The 16,609-nt window shown below is 53.4% G+C and overlaps 1 protein-coding gene across 2 annotated transcripts in view; it reads left to right on the forward strand.

Moving 5' to 3' along the window:
* The first annotated feature begins 2,158 nt into the window (after positions 1-2,158).
* SLC25A37 (solute carrier family 25 member 37) overlaps positions 2,159-16,609 on the forward strand; it is a 39,703-nt gene continuing 25,252 nt past the window's right edge. Inside the window, exons 1-2 of one of the 2 annotated variants that reach the window (XM_047091691.1) lie at positions 2,341-2,430; positions 8,872-8,992. Coding sequence is in view for 1 of the 2 variants with exons in the window: in XM_047091690.1 (XP_046947646.1) it covers positions 2,218-2,430 (213 nt within the window). In the remaining variant the exon portion in view is untranslated. Of the gene's footprint in view, positions 2,431-8,871; positions 8,993-16,609 lie in introns of both variants that reach the window. The other variant, XM_047091690.1, reaches the window with a different exon arrangement.

The following is a 16,609-nucleotide window of genomic DNA, read 5'->3' on the forward strand; positions in this document are numbered from 1 at the left end:
AGCATTATTTAGGTCTGAAAAATACAGTAAAAATACCTATAATCCTACATCACTATCACAATGACCACTTCACTCAGTCCATGTGCATATTTACATCTTTGTAAATGTCATCTTTATATAATTTTGTTTTGTTTCTTCACTCAACATTGTATCATAATCACTTCTCATCTTATGGTGTAATGTAACCACAATTTTTAATGGTCCCATAATAGTCCACTAAGATACAAATTATAGTTTACTCATCCATTCCTCTCTAGTGGAACATTTCAGTTGTTTCCAATTATTTAGTACTATAAATAATATTTTGAAGGGGAGCTTACGCATATTAAAACTTTTGTGGCACATTGCCAGAAGGGACAATGGGCCAAAAATATGTATTGGTTAAAAAGTATCATTTAAAATTCTTTTAAAAAATTAATTAATTTTATTTCAGAGAGAGAGCGTGAGAGAACATGAGCAGGGGAGAGGAGCAGAGAGAAAGAATCTTAAGCAGGCTCCACAGCGCAGAGCCCGACATGGGGCTCGATCCCCCGACCCAGGGATCATGACCTGAGCGGAAATCAAGAGTTGGTCATTCAACCGACTGAGCCACCCGGGCGTCCCCAAAAGTATCATTTTTAAATGAGTATCAACAGCTTTTGGTGAACGTTTTTTAAAAATCACCTACAGTAAAAACAATTTTTTCTCTGGCGATCACTAAACAAAGAGCTTGCTTCTTCTACCTATGACATCCTTAGCACTCATCTTGGGGGCTACTACTGGCTGCTACCCAAAATGGGAAACTGGTGCCCTTGGCCTTGAAGTCTTAATTGACAATGCTCACATCGCTGTACCTAAAACCCCTGGGGGGGGGGGGCTGGGTTGCTGTGACCTGAATCTTGGAACCAGGGTGAGGGCAGAGTCGGTGCAGATCTTCAGGATCTCCCCCACCCTTTCCTATCTCTCAAGGCACAGCTTTCCTGACCAGAAGGCTTCCCGGGATAAGGTGTCTGGTGCTTCACAAGTGCCAGGTCTTAAGCCCCAGAATGAGCACATTTAGATATGCAGATGCCATGCTTTCATGGAGGCTTCCAAAGACAGGTCATTCTCCTACTCTCTGATTCCTCCCCTTCCCCCAGACAGAGCAAGACAACATTGTTTAGGTTGAAATAAAGCAGCCTGGTTACACTTGAAGGAGTCCGTTTCGGATGAGTTTAAGAACCAGGAGAGCAGAGTCTTAAAAGGCAGGTAGACGCGATGCTGCAAGATATTACTCGGGGCCACTCTGCACCCCACCCAGAGATCAGCCTCTAAAGACCTTCCAGGCCTGTCAGTCTTGAGGAAAACGTGCTGAAAGGCGTTCTGATGACTACCCATGCCTTGATCAGTCCAGGGCAAGGTGGCGTTAGCCTCTTCGTGAGAATAAGAGAACAAATTTACCTCTATATTACTTGTTTCAGTGAGAGAAAAATTTTTGATGAAATGGGCGCTCTCCCCAACAAAGCAGCTTAGCACAGGCCCTTGAGTCTAAACTCTGTCACCTCCACGGTATATGCCCTAGTGTTGCACAAAAGGAGGTGGTGCTCCAGTGACACCGCGCAGTGCGTCCTCATTTCTAGAACTTCACTCCACACACACACACACACCCGCCCCGGGTGCCCCCCTCCCCCATCCGGCCATCATAAATGCTCCATAGATGGCATCCACAGGAACTGCCCCCACTCCAGGCCTTAGGAATGCCAACGCGTGCTGAGTAACACTGTTTGCAAAACTCCGGGCTCTGGGGGAAGATTACCCGTTGTTCCTGATCTCCCTTCAGCCCTGGGCACGTCCCTCTTGCGGTCCGGCTGACGCTGCCCAGTGACCACCCGCCCCCCTCCGCCCCGCCCGCCCCAAGGGCAGCAGCAGCAGCAGCAGCACCCTGGAGGTAGTACAACTTCCCGGGACACCCCCATGTCTTCTCTCGCCCCCGTCCGGTTGCTTGGAAATTTGCACTGGACAGTGACGTCACACAGGAAGGCGGGTCCCCACTATCCCGCACACCAATGGCGGGGCCGCGGCTGGCCTCTTCTTTTCCAGCGATTGGTGTCTGGGGCCCCTTTGCTCCACCCCAGCCCGCCATGGCGTCAGGCGCCGCAAAACCGGGGAGGTGGTTCCCACTTTAAGAAGTGAAGTTTTTCGCCCCCTCCCCCTCCCTGCCCACCTCCTGCAGCCTCCCGCGCCCCGCGGAGCTGGCGGATGGAGCTGCGCCGCGGCGGCGTAGGGAGCCAGGCTGTGGGGCGCAGGATGGATGGGGACAGCCGAGATGGCGGCGGCGGCGGCTGCAAGGACGGCGGGTCGGAGGACTATGAGAACCTGCCGACCAGCGCCTCCTTATCCACCCACATGACAGCCGGAGCGATGGCCGGGATCCTGGAGCACTCGGTCATGTACCCGGTAGACTCAGTGAAGGTGAGGCGCGAGAAGACTGTAGGCACAGAGGGCGCAGAGAGGGGATCGTGCGCGCGTGCGTTTGCATCCCGCGCAAGAGCAGCCTGGGGGAGCGCCCCGAAAACACCTCTCCTCCGGGCTGTGGCGGGCGTGGGCCCGGCGCCCCGGCTCTCGCGGCGAGCGCGCCACTCCTTCCGCCGCGCGCCGGGGCCCCGGGGGGCGCCCCTCTGCCCACGGGGGTGCTCCTGCCGGCGCCCCGCACCGCTGCCTCCGCCGCGGGCTGCTCGCGGCGCTGCGGCGGGGGGAACTGGCGAGCGCCCCTGCTCTCGGCGGCGGCGGCGGCGGCGGAGTGCCCAAGGAAGCGATCGCTGCAGCTCTGCACAGTCTTACCACGTCTGCCCACGCGACCGTAGGGCTCGGGGGGTCCTAGCTCTTCGTGGCTCCCGCCGGCGCGCCCCCTGTCCGAGCCGCGGCGAGAGGTGTCCTCTGGTCCGTGCAGGGCGGCCAAGGCTGCCCACACGTGCGCAGTTTCCGAGGGAGCTCGCCGCCGGGAAGCGCTAACCACGCTGGCGCGGAGAAACGTGGCTCCGGCTCGGCCGCGCGCCCTCTGGCCCGAGTGTGCTTCTGCTCCTGCTCCTGCTCCCCGGGTTTCTGGGGAGGCGTAGGAGTGGTAGGGGTTCTCTTGGTTCTTAGCAGCTCTCTTGGAGATACCGGTTCAGCGACGTCCTTAGGTGATCCCCTTCTCACGGGGTTTCTGCACCTCTTCCCCAGGAGTTCGGGCAGCTGAGCAGCCTAGAGGCAGCGAGCCCTGCGTTGACATTTGCCGTCTCTTTTTGTTGCAGGGAGGCGGGCAGGCAAGGAGAGCGTGAGCTCTACCACTCTTACTGTGGGTTGTGTAATAGGCACTCGGTTTACCCGTCACTTCCCCAGGTAGTTTTACATGCATTTCTGCAAGGAGGCAGCGTTAGCCAGGAGTTTTCCTGTTAGACCGAGAGCTGCCTTCTGTCCGCCTATCCAGGACACCGAGTGGCAGGAAGGTAATACGGGTATTGACACATTTGCACTTTTGTAAGCATAACTCCACTAATTCATCCAGCAACCCAGGGATTGACAGATGAAGAAACTGAGGCAAAGAGATAGCGAACTGATTAACCTGCCAGGCTGATACTCCACCTGCCTCCTCGGACTCCAGCCCCAGTGTGCTTTGGTGGCACTTATCTTGAAAGGCAGGGCTCACAGCGCTCCCTCACTGCAGCTGGTATCTTCTTGCTGATGCTGGCCCCACACTGGAGGTGTGAGGACCAGAATGTCTGACTCAGAGGGTTTTCCCTGCACTGGACAGCTCTCCTAGAGCTAGCCGTCAGTGGACAGATAGACACCAATCCAATGAGAGAAAGCGTGAGCCTTTGAGGAAAGGTGAGGTCCAAGCCTTTAACTGTGCCGCTGAGCCTGAGCCATCACACCTTTGGCTCGTCCAGCAGCCAAGCAGGGAATGAAGGGCATGGTCCTTGCTGCCAGGGTTATGGAGGGCAGCGGGGAGATCTTGCCACTTAGGCTTTCAAAGCTTCTCCAGGGAAGACCCTGGACAGATACCAGGTGGCATTTGTATAGCAAGGAATCCCTCACATGTAATAAAATTTCCCATATTTGAAGCTGTTGTCTCCAGTGCCTTTGGACAGAGTATCTAAAAAGTTAGGGGCAGGGAGGTGTTATTGGAGCAGGCACCAGACCCACAGCATCTCAGAGATGAACGTTCTATCGAGGAACTCTACCGTTTCAGAGATTTTGCGGAGTTTGCTTTAGCGCATCACTGTAGCTTATCTTTAGGATTAGAAATAATGAGTCATGCCTTTTCAACTCCCTTTTCAACACCCTAAAGAGGCATTTGTCTTACATGTTTAAGTTGTGTGTTCTGTTTAGTTTTTTCCCTGCCCCTCCTCCTGCCCTGTAGACGTTGTCTGTTTGGCTACAGATGTCACTGTGTACTTAGTGTTACTTTACTTAGCAGTTTTCACCTGTGGATAGAGGTAACAGGGTGCATGCGGTAGCTGGAGCTGGTCTGGCTGTCCTAGATAAGTCACTCGCCTTACGGGGCTTGACTGTAAACTGAAGGCCTGGGTTAGCTAATCATTAAGGAGTTCTTCTGTTTTTAAGCATGCAGGTTTGCTTTTAGAGCACCTCGCTTTTCACCACCACTTTCCCGGAAGCGGGTAGCAAGGATTATTCTTTTCATATTTCAGCTGGGAAAAAAGGCACAGAGAAAGTTAAGTGGCATGAGTCATCTCATGAGCCCGGGGGGGGGGGCTGCAGCAGAGTGCCAAGGTCTGCCAAGATCAGCAGAATTGTCCGTGCCCAGCATGACCTATCAGGGATGCGTCCATGCTTCAGTCATGGAAAAATGCTCCATTTGGGGAGACCTCGACTGTGTGCTTAAATGTTTTGGGTGATGGAGACTGTGAGTAATGGAGTCAGAAGCCCTAGGTCGGGTTTGCAGCCCTGCCCCTAACTTGCTTCATGACTTAGGCACTGTTCTGTGCCTGAGTTTTGTCATTGGAAAGTGGGGGCAGTGGACCAGTTCAGTATGTCTCCCCATTCTTAACCTGTCCCCCTTTATATGTACACAGAACACCCATCGTCCTCCTTTATGATACTTGACATTCCCAATAATTATCACGGTTGAAGCCAAGTCAGTGTGAACTGTAGGTTGGAAGAAAACGTTTTCTTTAATTTTATAAGGCACACAGTTTGAACTTTGATCATGTGACGTTAAGTGAGAGTATTGAGTGGGCCTGCTTTTTCTAGTTTTTCTGTCCTAGATGGTGGGGATCATGGAACCTGGTGCTGGCCGCTTTCACCACTGAGCCTGTCCTCCTTGCTTTTGTGGTCACAGGGGCAGAAGGCCAGCCTTACTAATGCCTTAAAGTATTATGTTCACTATGCCTTCCCATGAAGTCCCATCCCCTCCCCCCCCCGTGTCATTTTAATGACCTGTGTTTTTCAAACTGTGCGTTGTGACTCATTAATGGCATCAACATTTTAAGAAAGACAGATTGGCGAGAGTTCAGAATTTAAGTGCGTGTGGCATGCAGTAAGAGTGTTGCTTAGTGAAATTGGTGTGTGTGTGTGTGTGTGTGTGTATTCCCTGGCTGGCTGTGCAAAACACTCTTCCGACTGGGGTTTATGGCCCCAGAAAGTATGAAGAACACTGAACCTGATGGGCACTAATGCCTCTTGAGCTCCAGTCGCGACAGCCTGTGATTATTAAAGCATTATTTGGAAGACCTTCCGCAAACTTTCACTGCTTCTTCCTGTGCCTTCTTCTCTCAGTCCCCAGGGGTGGAGTGTGAGTGCTTACTAACCCATGAAGGGTCCGGCCACCCTGCCCCCCCATCCGTTCTGAGCCCCTGCATCGTACCAAGGTAGGGAACACGAGGGTTCTGCAGGGCTTTTGCCAACTGGTAGCGATGACTCATTCCTTTCCAACTGGGACTTTTGCAGCAGGTTCCCCACGATTCTCTAGCCGGCGCTCCACAGTGGCAAGGGGCATGGTCACCTAGACCAGCACGTGGGGGTGGCGGTGAAAAGCCCTGGTCGGGAACGCTCGAGACCGTGGGGAGAATGCCAGGTGGGTGGAGGAGGAAATTCCATCCAGATTAGGCACACCACTCTAGACCATGCTGAGTCCCGTGGTGGTGAAAGCAGGGGCAAAAGGAAACAGGAAAGATTTGAAGCGAGGGAACTTCCGCTGACCCTTTCTCAGACCTTCGTTTGCTTTGCTAGTCAGGGAAATGCTGCCCTTCACTCTGCTGGGAGAAGGCCTCCTGCCCAGCCGGGCCCGTGGCGCTGATGGCGAGGGTGTGAGGCTCAGGCTTCTCTCTAGGAGCCCGTGGGTGCTGAGCCTGTTGGAAAGCTCGGTTGGCCTCGGGGAGGCAGGGGGGTGGTTCCGTCGCTGGCCTTGCTGAGCTCTGAGCAGGAGTGAGCCAGGCAGGTGCCAGGAGGGCTTGGCATTCCTCACCCCGGAGTTTGCTCCACCGGGGCCTAGCCGTGCAGGCTGACTGGTAGGAAGGGTGCTCAGGCAGAGTCCCCTCCCATCCACGTCAGAGCTTTCAAAACCCAGTGCAGTTCAGTAGATGCCATTCAGCTTCAAAAGGGCGTGAAATCCCAAATTGCTCTAGTTCTTGCGAGAAAATTACAATGATTTTTCTGTCTCTCTTCTCCTGTCTTGTCTCCTTCGCGTCCCTCCCCTCCGTTCTTTTCTGTCCTTAAGTGGGAGGTGCTTTTCTAAAAGGTGCATTTGGGAGGGCCAGGGAGTCAAGAAAGGAGTGCCCTTGAACTCGGGTCCTGTTCTCTGCCTCGTGAGCACCCGTGCTGCTGCCCAGAGCCGGGATCTGCACCATGCAGGCCTGCTGCTGGAGGAGGGGGCGGATCTGACCCAGCCCCGTCTGCCCGGAAGTGGGGGAGGGGTGGGCTGGGGCAGAGGGCTCCAGGGGGCGCCCCTGGGATTCTAGTGGGCAGAGACGGCGCCTTCACCTCTAGAGAGGGGCAGTGGGGGCTTCATGGGGGATTTCACCGACTGGGTCCTTTAAAGCACTCAGGGGTGTGCACATGTCACAGGGGAAGAGAGGGCGTTGCTCTGCGGAGTGTTCTTCCCCTGCCTTTTCCTGGTTTTCATTTGGGCCTGTTTTCACCACCTTTGGCCATCTCATTCATGAGGACTTTTGTCCCATCTGCTCTTTGGAGCAATGACCAACTGTAGTCCCACTTTCCCTTTTTTTTTTTTTTTTTTTATGGGTTTTTGACCCCCCCCTTCCAACTCCAGTTGGGCTGCCCTTCCCCAACCCACTGGATGAACTGGCTTCTGTGTGTTGAATGAAGCCTTTGGCAGTCTCTCGTAAACCCCAGAACATTCTGGCTCTCTTCATATCTCTCCTAGTACCCAACATTTCCTTCTCAGAGAGTTTTCTTTTTCTTTTTTTAAACCTCAGTGAGCCCTCTGGCCTCATGGGTGCTGGCTGCAGACACATCGCTACAGTCATGCTGTTTTTTGCCGGGCGCTTCAGGAAGCACCGTGAGCCCTAAGCCGGCCCTTCCCCTCCCCTCCTCCACCTGGGGTGTTCACGGCTGACATTTCTCATAGGGCAGAAGTATCTCATCCCCTTGTCTTTATATAAGCCTTCCCTCCATCTCTTTCCGAGCCGGATGTCTCACCCTCAGAGAACTATCCTGGGGAGATTCAGAGCCCAGTCTTTGACTTACTGGTTGGGGCAGGACACTTAGCTTCTCTGAGGTGTCATTTCTTTGTAAAAGGCAGACACTAACTTTCTTGCTGCTTTCTCTCTCCTGACCCAGCTGTCCATTGCTTTCTTCTTCCCTCGTTATCGGCCAGACCCTACGGAAGTTCCTTGTAACAAGCTCCCTCATAGCCTCACCCTGTGCTCCTTCTGCCTGCCTGAGCTGAGAGAAATTCAGCTCTTCTCCTGAGGCCGCTCCTTCCTGTAGGATTCCCATCAGCTCCAACCCAGGCACCGTTAGCCACCAGCCTCTTCTCAGCCTCTCCTCCTTTGATGCTCCTCTCCTCCCTCTTCTCTCCTGTCGCCTGCTCGCCTCCGCCTCCAGCCTGACTTACGCTGAGGGGCAGGAGGCGGACTTGTGAGGAGCAGGGACCCTTGAGCCAGACTGTGTGCACTGGGCCCTGGCTCCCCTTAGTGTGGCCTTGGGCAAGTCCCTTCTCCTGTCTGTGCTGTGTTCCCTGTTTGTGAAAAGGAGGCATGCGCTACTGCTGCCTGTGAGTGACTGTGAGGGTTAAGTCCCTAAAGCACCGAGGACAGTACCTGCGGTGCAGTGAGTGCTCCCCGGGGGTCATAGGCACCAACGTGGTTTTGCAGCCCCTTCCCCCCCACCCCCGGGGCTTTGGCATCTGGCCCACAGACTGCTCCCACCTCGAATGAATGCTGTCATCACCCGAGAGTGTCCCCTCCTGGCCACTGCCCGACTAACATCCAAATCCCTGCGTTCTTTATGCCCCTCAGGCTGATGGCGTCTACCTCCATGGGGCCTCGTCCTAAGCCCCACCTTTTCCACCTGGAGGTCTTGAGTCCACATGTCTCAGCCAGGCCACTCTGGGCTAGGTCTCAGCCTCTTCTCTTCCCTCTCAGCCTGTCCCTGTCACCTTCATCCAGACCGGGGCCTATGACCCACTCCGTGCATCCACTCCGGGGCCTCTCGTCTCCTGCCTTCGGTTCTTCCCGCACCTGCCTGCCCACACCCCAGTCTTGGATGACCCGTCGACCCACGGGGCAGCCGAGCCCTTCTGGAGAAAAGCCCCATATTGCCTCCTTTTGTGCCGTGTATGCCCACGCCTCCGGGGCCCTCAGCCTGTCCTGCTGTGGGTTCTGGTCAGTCTCAACAGTCGTTCTAGACCATGCTCTTGCTTCTCAAACTCCCATCCCTCTGCTTTTTCAGCCTCTGCGCGGCATCTTGCTTGCTCTAGTTCATAGAGAAACCAGGACCCCAGTCAAGCTCACCTTCCTGTCACTGTCCTTCCAACCAGTGTGCCGTTCCCCACCTTCCTACTGTCGTTAAGGTAAGAGGGCCCTTCCTCTGTCAAAGATGAACCAGCGGGCCTAGGGAAAGGGGGTGTGTGGGGACCTTCCACATACACCTGCGTTTCAGTCCTGGCTCTGCACCTGGGGCACATTAGGGGCCTGTCTCAGCTCAGTCTCCTTGTCGGCAGAGTGGGGAGGTTAATGCCGAGGCCTACCCGGACAGAAGGCTGGGACAGACTTAAACGAGGCAGTGCAGATAAAGCTCGTGCTGCAGTGTCTGCTGCACCAGTGCTCTATGAATGGTCACAATGGGAGTCGTTTCAGTCGTCTCCTGAGTAACTCAGTTTCGGTATCTTTCGCCTTCCCCCCGACCAGCGATTCCCTCCTAAAAGCATCGGTACAGCCCAGACTTGTCCCGTCTTAAATAACAGACAGACCCCACACATCTCACCTTGACCCCTTGTGCCCCGAGGGTTTTTCTCCGTAAAATAACAAGTGTTGTGAGAGGAACGCGGGCACTCGGCCTCTCCTTCCTCACCTGTCCACCCCCTCCCCCCCTCCCCCACCGGCCAGGCCTTTGGCTCTGGGCCCACCGCTCTGCTGCACCCTCACGGAAGCTGCTGGTGATCTCCTTGCTAATAAATCCAGGCGTCGTTTTCCTGGCCCCTCTGATGTGGGGCAGCCGCCTGGTCTTCCTTGGAAGCCAGCCCACCACCCTCTTTTCTTCCCTCAGGACACGTGTCTCCGTTTCTGCCTGGGTCCTGATAACTCGTAGTTGGCGGACTGGTGTCTCCGGTCCCGTCTTCCCGGGAGCCGGCTGTCCTGTTGCCTCACAGCCGTGTCGCACACTTGGCTGTCTCGGTGTCCATGATGGCCACGCTCCCGCCTGGGCCCCCTCCCTCAGGAACGTGGCGACTGTGGTCAGCTTTCCTCTCGCCTCTGCCCACTCTCCCCCCTCCCCCTGTATGTTTCCAAGACCCTTCCGTTTCTGCATCTGTGATAGCTCTTTGATTTGTTCTGCTCCCTCCCGCTGGGGCCACCTTGGTTCAGGGGACTCACTGTCTCCTTTGCAGTGATGGCTTCCCTGACCACCCGAGTCACGACTGAGTACACCCTCCCTCTCCTCGCCCCCACTTCCCCGTTGCCGGGCTCTGCTGTTTTTCTCCACCGCGTGTGTTACCTTCTAACACACAGTGCCCTTTACTTTTATTTATTGTTTGTATTCTTTGTACATTTATTTACATGTTATTTACAGTTCGTCTCCCCTTATTTGAATGTAAGCTCCCGGTGGGCGGGAATCTTTTAGCTCTTTTGTTCTCTCGTTTGTTCCCATTGCCAGAAACCACACCCGGCACATAGTAGGTGCTCAGTTAAGGATTTGTTGAATGAATTACTGTCAGTCACTCCTGGTCATCCTCACCTCTGAGGCCGCCAACTTCTAGGCAGGCTGCAGTTTTCTTAAGCAGGGAAGAGTCACAGTGCCCGTCCTGCCCACCTTTCAGGTCCAGTTACTGCCTCTAAGAAGAAAATGCAGCCAGATTTGCAGTGAACCGCGCTTAAACAGTGAACACAATTTAAAAAGTATAAAGCTCTCTGCAGGTGCCAGGGCATGACATTATCAAACTGGGATCCTGTTAAAAGGTAAGGTTAGCTGATTGGAATGGAAAATCCAGCCTGTTCTTCAAGTGCCGCAGAGCCCACAAGGGGGGCTGAGGCCCAGCCCCATCGGCTGCCTCTCATGTCACATGGTGTCTCTCTCCTCCCACTCCCCCAGCTGTCCTAGTTGCTTTCAGAATAAAGCCTGAACCTTCAGTGGTGTGCAGATACCCAGAGCCTCTCCTGCTCTGACGTGCTGGCCAGAGCAAGACGGATAAAGGTATTCTGTTCTGTGAATACCGGTTGAATGGACGCAGGCACGGTTGTTTTACAGAGACGTGGGGACGAAAGTGCTTTGAAATATGCTATTAAAAAATGCTAGTTTTAATTTTATTTGTGTGTGTGTGTGGTTTTTGAATCCATGTGGATCTTACCCACAGAAAGACTTTCTCAGCCCTTTTGTCTTTTTTTTTTTTGCAGTAGAACTCGCAAGTCTCAGTGTTTCCCCAGTGAGGCTGTTAATTCATCTGGCCACCCACTTCATTCCCCACTTACTGAGCTCCTTCCCTGCCAGGCTCGGTGCTAGACATCAGGCAACAAAAATAAGTCCCGGCCCCTGTTCCCAGGGCATTGCTCCCTATAATTAGACCTTGAGCTAAGGTGGCAGGACTGGCTCTCTCTGAAAAGAAGAATGGCCCAACTTGGTATTTGCTTTCAAATAGGCACAAGGTCTGGAGTGTCTGGACTCTGGACCTCAGGCTGCCATCTTGCAGGTCTGGAGCCTGCCGGGAAGCATTGTTTTGGGCTTCTTTGCTGAGCAATCTTGAATTGGCTCCTTCCCCTGGAGGAGACAGTGGCCCTCAGTTGTACCACCCGCCCCCCGCCCCCCCGCCCAGTCCTCTTCCTTGCTCCTGAGGTCATTAGTCATTCTGGAAGCTGAAATCGGCTCCCAGAAGGTAACTCTGAAAACATCCTCCACCCTACCAGTAATGCCAGACGGTCGGGAAGGGCCGTTGTCTGGTCACTAAGAGGTGTTATGGTTTCACATTCATGCTTTCTCTCTGAAGAGAAAACAAAACGTGTTGAAATAGAGATCCCAGCAGCAGCTTGGTTGAAGCAAGAATTGCATAACAGCTTTAGAAATGTCTGGCCCTTGTTGGGTCAAGTTGAGGGGCTGCAGCTTTGTGTCACTTGAGGGGACTTTCTCTGGGGCTTCTGGATCCATGGGACGTATCGGGCGAGAGACACAGAGCAGTGGCACCCGAGGTCTGGCTGGCAAAAGCCCTGCCCTGATCTCTCATAGTGATTGCTTTTTTGTTCCCTGGTCTGGCTATAAGGGCTACATTTGAGATGCTCCTTTGGGCAGGGATGTGTGTGCGTTCAGGATTGTGCTGGCCTTGAGGCCCCTAGAAAGGGCACCCAATTGGGGCAGGGTAGGCCCTAGGAAGTTAAGTCCTGGTCCTGCCATTGGCCAGCTTTGAAACGTTGGCCAAGTTACTTCTCTAGGCTAGTGCCTCCTTGTCTAATAGACTAATACTAGTCTTTTCTTTTTATGTTTTATTTCATTTTATTTATCTAAGAAGTTTAAAAAAATTTTTAAATACTTATTTTTGAGAGAGAGAGAGAGAGACATAATGTGAACAGGGGAGGGGCAGAGAGAGAGGGAGGCACAGAATCTGAAGCAGGCTCCAGGCTCTGAGCTGTCAGCACAGAGTCCAACGTGGGGCTTGAACCCATGAACCATGAGATCATGACCTGAGCCAACATTGAATGCTTAACTGACTGAGCCACCCAGGTGCCCCTCCCCCCCCCAGTTTTTTTTAATGTTTATTTATTTTTGAGAGAGAGACAGAGTGTGAGCGGGGAAGGGGCGGAGAGAGAGGGAGACACAGAATCCAAAGCAGGCTCCAGGCTCTGAGCTATCAGCACGGAGTCCGACACGGGTCTCAAACTCACGGACCATGAGATCATGACCTCAGCTGAAGTTGGATGCTTAACCAACTGAGCCACCCAGGTGCCCCTATTTTTTATTTTAAATGTTTAGTTATTTTGAGAGAGCGTGCATATGCAAGTGGGGGAGGGGCCTTAGAGAGAGAGAGAGAGAGAGAGAGAGAGAGGGAATCCCAAGTAGGTTCCAAGCTCTCAGCACAGAGCTGGACACAGGGCTCAATCTCAGGAACTGTAAGATCATGACCTGAGCCAAAATCAAGAATTGGAGGGTCAACCAACTGACTGAGCCACCCAGACTCCCCTAATATTAGTCTTAGACTAACATTGCTGTTTCCCTATTTGACGGGGCTGGGATCAGGTGGGATCCCATTTGTGAGCAGCTTTTCTAAACCCTGACCTGCCCAGATAATGACAGATCGTATCAGAGGCAATACACTTAATGATTGAGGGCAGCTCAGGTTAACAGCGCAGGGTCTGGGGCCAGACTGCCTGGGGATGGTGCCCAGACAAACCTCTTTGTGCCTAATTTTTCTCATCTGTAACAACAGGGATAATAACAGGACCCACCTCAGTGTTGCTATGAGAATTATGATATTGAATTATGACACACCTAGAGTGTTAAGAATAGCGTCGGGTACCTGGTAAGCACTCAGTTCGTTTTAGCTCCTATATCGTTTCTAAAAGCGTTATTACTTGAAGGCCTGCCTATGCCTGTATGTCGTTTCTGCACTTGTATATTGCAGTATTTTTGTATTGTTTCGATCTGCATTCTGTCTTTTGATTCTCTTAGCTCTGCTTTGAAGGTGGGAAAAGGCATGTACTGTTTCACGTTTCACACATGAGAAAACTCAGCTTCAGAAAAATAGCATTTTCTGCTACACCAGAGCTAAGGGGGGAGAATGTGGAAGGGAGCAGGTGAGAGCAACAAGTGAGGTGGGGAGTAGACTCACACGTTAATGGCAGCAGAGCCCCTGGGCTGGGTTCTGAGAGGAGCAGATGATGCGGCCCCAGCCACGTTATTGGGAAGGAGGGATTGGAATTAAGGGAGAGCCAGCAGGGAAAGTGTGGTGTGGAATGCAGGGCTCCAACACATACGTAGGAGTTCTTTGGTCAGATACTCCAGTACAGAGGGCAAGGGGATGATGACAAATGGTTATTGCTGTAGGTAAGTCGTGGCTTCACTCTCTGGAGTGAATTGCAGAGGCACCTTCTCTTTTCAGCAGGGAGTTGAAAAGTTGGGCTCAGTATAGTGATTTGAATTTGGACTGGCCTGAGAATCGTTTTGCAAATCATGATGGACTGTTGGGATGAGCTCTATATCAGAGTTCCGTGATCTAGGGCAGCAGTTTTCTTATCTTACACGGGGAAGAGTAGCGATGCCTGACTTACCTTCCTGGTAGGTCTACTTAGTGCATCCAGGAAGAAAGGATGGCCAGGCTTGCAGTGAACGAGCCTTTCTGCTGCTGAAAAGGTATAAAGCTGTCTGCAGGTGCCAGGTCATGGTATTTATTATCAGACTGGGATCCTGTTAAAGGGGTAAGGTTTGCTCCCTGCAATGGAAAATACGGGCTCTTCTTCCAGCCGCTGTAGGATTCGCCGCAGCTGCGTGGCCGCGGGCACTTCACCTCTCTCCTTACACAGTGTCTCCCATCTGTTGAGGAAAGACCAGCAGGCGGGAGCCTGCTCCCGCCTCTTTCGCCGGGTAGTACTCTGAGCATGCTCAAAACAACACACCCAACACTGACTCTGTCGGGCTGGCATGGAGAGGAGCTGCGTGTGGCTCCTGAGATTGAGGCTAGTGAGTGACCAGGCCACGTGCCGGGGACGTCGGGCCCCGTTCATCTCGGGGGGTTCGCATTTTACGTGCTCGCTTGTCCTTTTTTTTAAGTGAGTCCGCCCCTTGCGTGCCAGGCAGATGGGGCTGGGGATTTTCCCATCTCGGTCCCTCGTGTCTCGGTTTTCCTTGTTTGTTCACGACTGCGGTCACAGGAAAGTAAGAGGGGAAGGAGGGAGGACACAGACGCCTTTGTCTCGAGGTCCTCCGGTCCTCGTCTCCTCGTGCTGCCCGCTTTGAGGGCAGTGCTGGCGCCTCGCTTGCCCGGGGCCTGGCCGTAGACGCCAGCAGCCCGCGGGAAGCTTGCCAGCCAGGCCTGCTCGGGAGGGGGACGCGCCAGGCCTTGCCTCTGGCTTGCACTGCTCCACTCCCCTGGAGCGGGGCATGTCCCGGGGATGTCCCAGGGCCGTCACGAGCCTGGACGAAAGGAGCTGACGGGCAGATCTAAGGAGTCCGACCAGAGCAGGGAAGCCTTCCCAAAGGAAAGACGTCGGTGCGTGTGTACGTGTGTGGCAAACCCGGGGCGTGTCTTTAACTGAAGAACTGAGTCGGTCTCTTTCCTTAGTCACTGTCTCCACGGCTTATTTGCTAAATGTGGGCTTGCGTCAGCTCGGTTCGTAGAAACGTGGAAGAGCTGAAAGGCATTTGCAAAAATGTAACTTCGGCCCCTGGACTTCACTCGGTGACCAAATTAATTAAGGAGGGGGGCACGTGGAGAGTGAGCACGGGTGCTGGGCATGAGGGAGCCAGAAGGCTCGAGACACCTCTGCGGTCTCTGCCCACGGAAGTCCCTGTGTGGCCCGGAGGACAGACGTATGGATGAGTCGTTCCTGTAGGAGGTGTTGAGCCTGTCCTCAGGGGCCCGGAACCTCATCTAGAAGAGTCAGGAAAGGGCCCCTTGGGGCAATGGCTCAGTATCCATATCTAGACCAAAGGAGACAGAGATAGTCGAACAAAACCATGTGATTCTCTCCCCTAGGCTGTCACTTCCTGTCCCCGAGGTGCCTGGCCATAAGCAGGACACTCGCACCCCTCTGACACTCTGATTTTGGGGTTCTGTCCTGAGCCTCCTGGCTGCAGAATCTGCAGAGACAGTTTTTGTTGTTTGAGGTCACCACACTGGGGCCTCCACAGGGGACCTGCGCCCCCCCCCCCCCGCTCTGAAATTTTCTCCCCCTGTTTTCTGAAATTTCTTCTTTTCCTCCCCCGTGTTCTGGGATTTTAATTCCGTTTGGCCCACTCAGCGACTGCCTGGTGGCTTTTCCTCCCTGAGTAGGAACTTTTACCGCAGCGCTAAAGCCCCGAGGAGGGCGGAAACCAGGAGGAAGGGAGGAAAGCTGTCATGTCAAAGGCATTTCTGCTCATAATTGGTTCATAATTAATGGGTAGCATTAGTGGCAAATGCCAGCAGCAGCAGCAGCCAGAGAAGTGGCTAAAAATTAAATACAGTCACATGACTCGTGGAGGTTTAGGGTTTGCCTGAATGACCTTTACTGGCACAGGTCACAGTTTGTAGGGTTATGAGAGAAAGACTCAACAAACAGTGAGATTGATCTGGAGCCCCATAGCACCTGGACCTTTTCTTGAAACTCAGTTTCTCATGTCATTCCTTAGCACTTTTTAATAATTTTTTTTAATGTTTATTTATTTTTGAGACAGAGAGAGACAGAGCACGAACGGGGGAGGGTCAGAGAGAGAGGGAGACACAGAATCTGAAACAGGCTCCAGGCTCCGAGCTGTCAGCACAGAGCCCGATGCGGGGCTCGAACCCACGGACCGCGAGATCATGACCTGGGCTGAAGTCAGACGCTCAACCGACTGAGACACCCAGGCGCTCCTCCTTAGCACTTTTTAAAGGCAACTATGTAGCTGAACACTCTACCCTGTCCTCTCTTTCCTTTTTAGCCTCTCTGGCTCCGGTGGTGGTGGTGCTTCCTATAAAACGCAGAGTACAGTCCCTCGGCTCGTCCATCAGTCTCTGGCAGTTTTGATAAAGAGCCTGAAACTTGAGGAGTGTTCCCCTGGTGTCTGTATGAGGCCAGGTTTAGACAGAAGCTCCTGGAACTCGCAGCTTCTGGAAACCGAGTCCTGTTTCTGTAAAAGGCCAGTCCGGTGACATGGACAAGAATCGGCTGACCCCGAGGCCAGCCCTCTGTTTCTGTGTCTGCGGATTCCCCTGGCACAGGAGGTCTTTGTTACCAAATCTATTTGCTGAGTGTTTTGAAGGAGGACGTGTGTGGGCCTTTTCAGTGTCGTTAGACAATGCTGAGCTGTT

The sequence above is a fragment of the Lynx rufus genome, unplaced genomic scaffold (genome assembly GCF_022079265.1).
Source record: "Lynx rufus isolate CCGP_SWC_20201006 ecotype Redwood Valley unplaced genomic scaffold, mLynRuf1.p SCAF_3, whole genome shotgun sequence".
In the NCBI taxonomy this organism is placed as follows: Eukaryota; Metazoa; Chordata; class Mammalia; order Carnivora; family Felidae; genus Lynx; species Lynx rufus.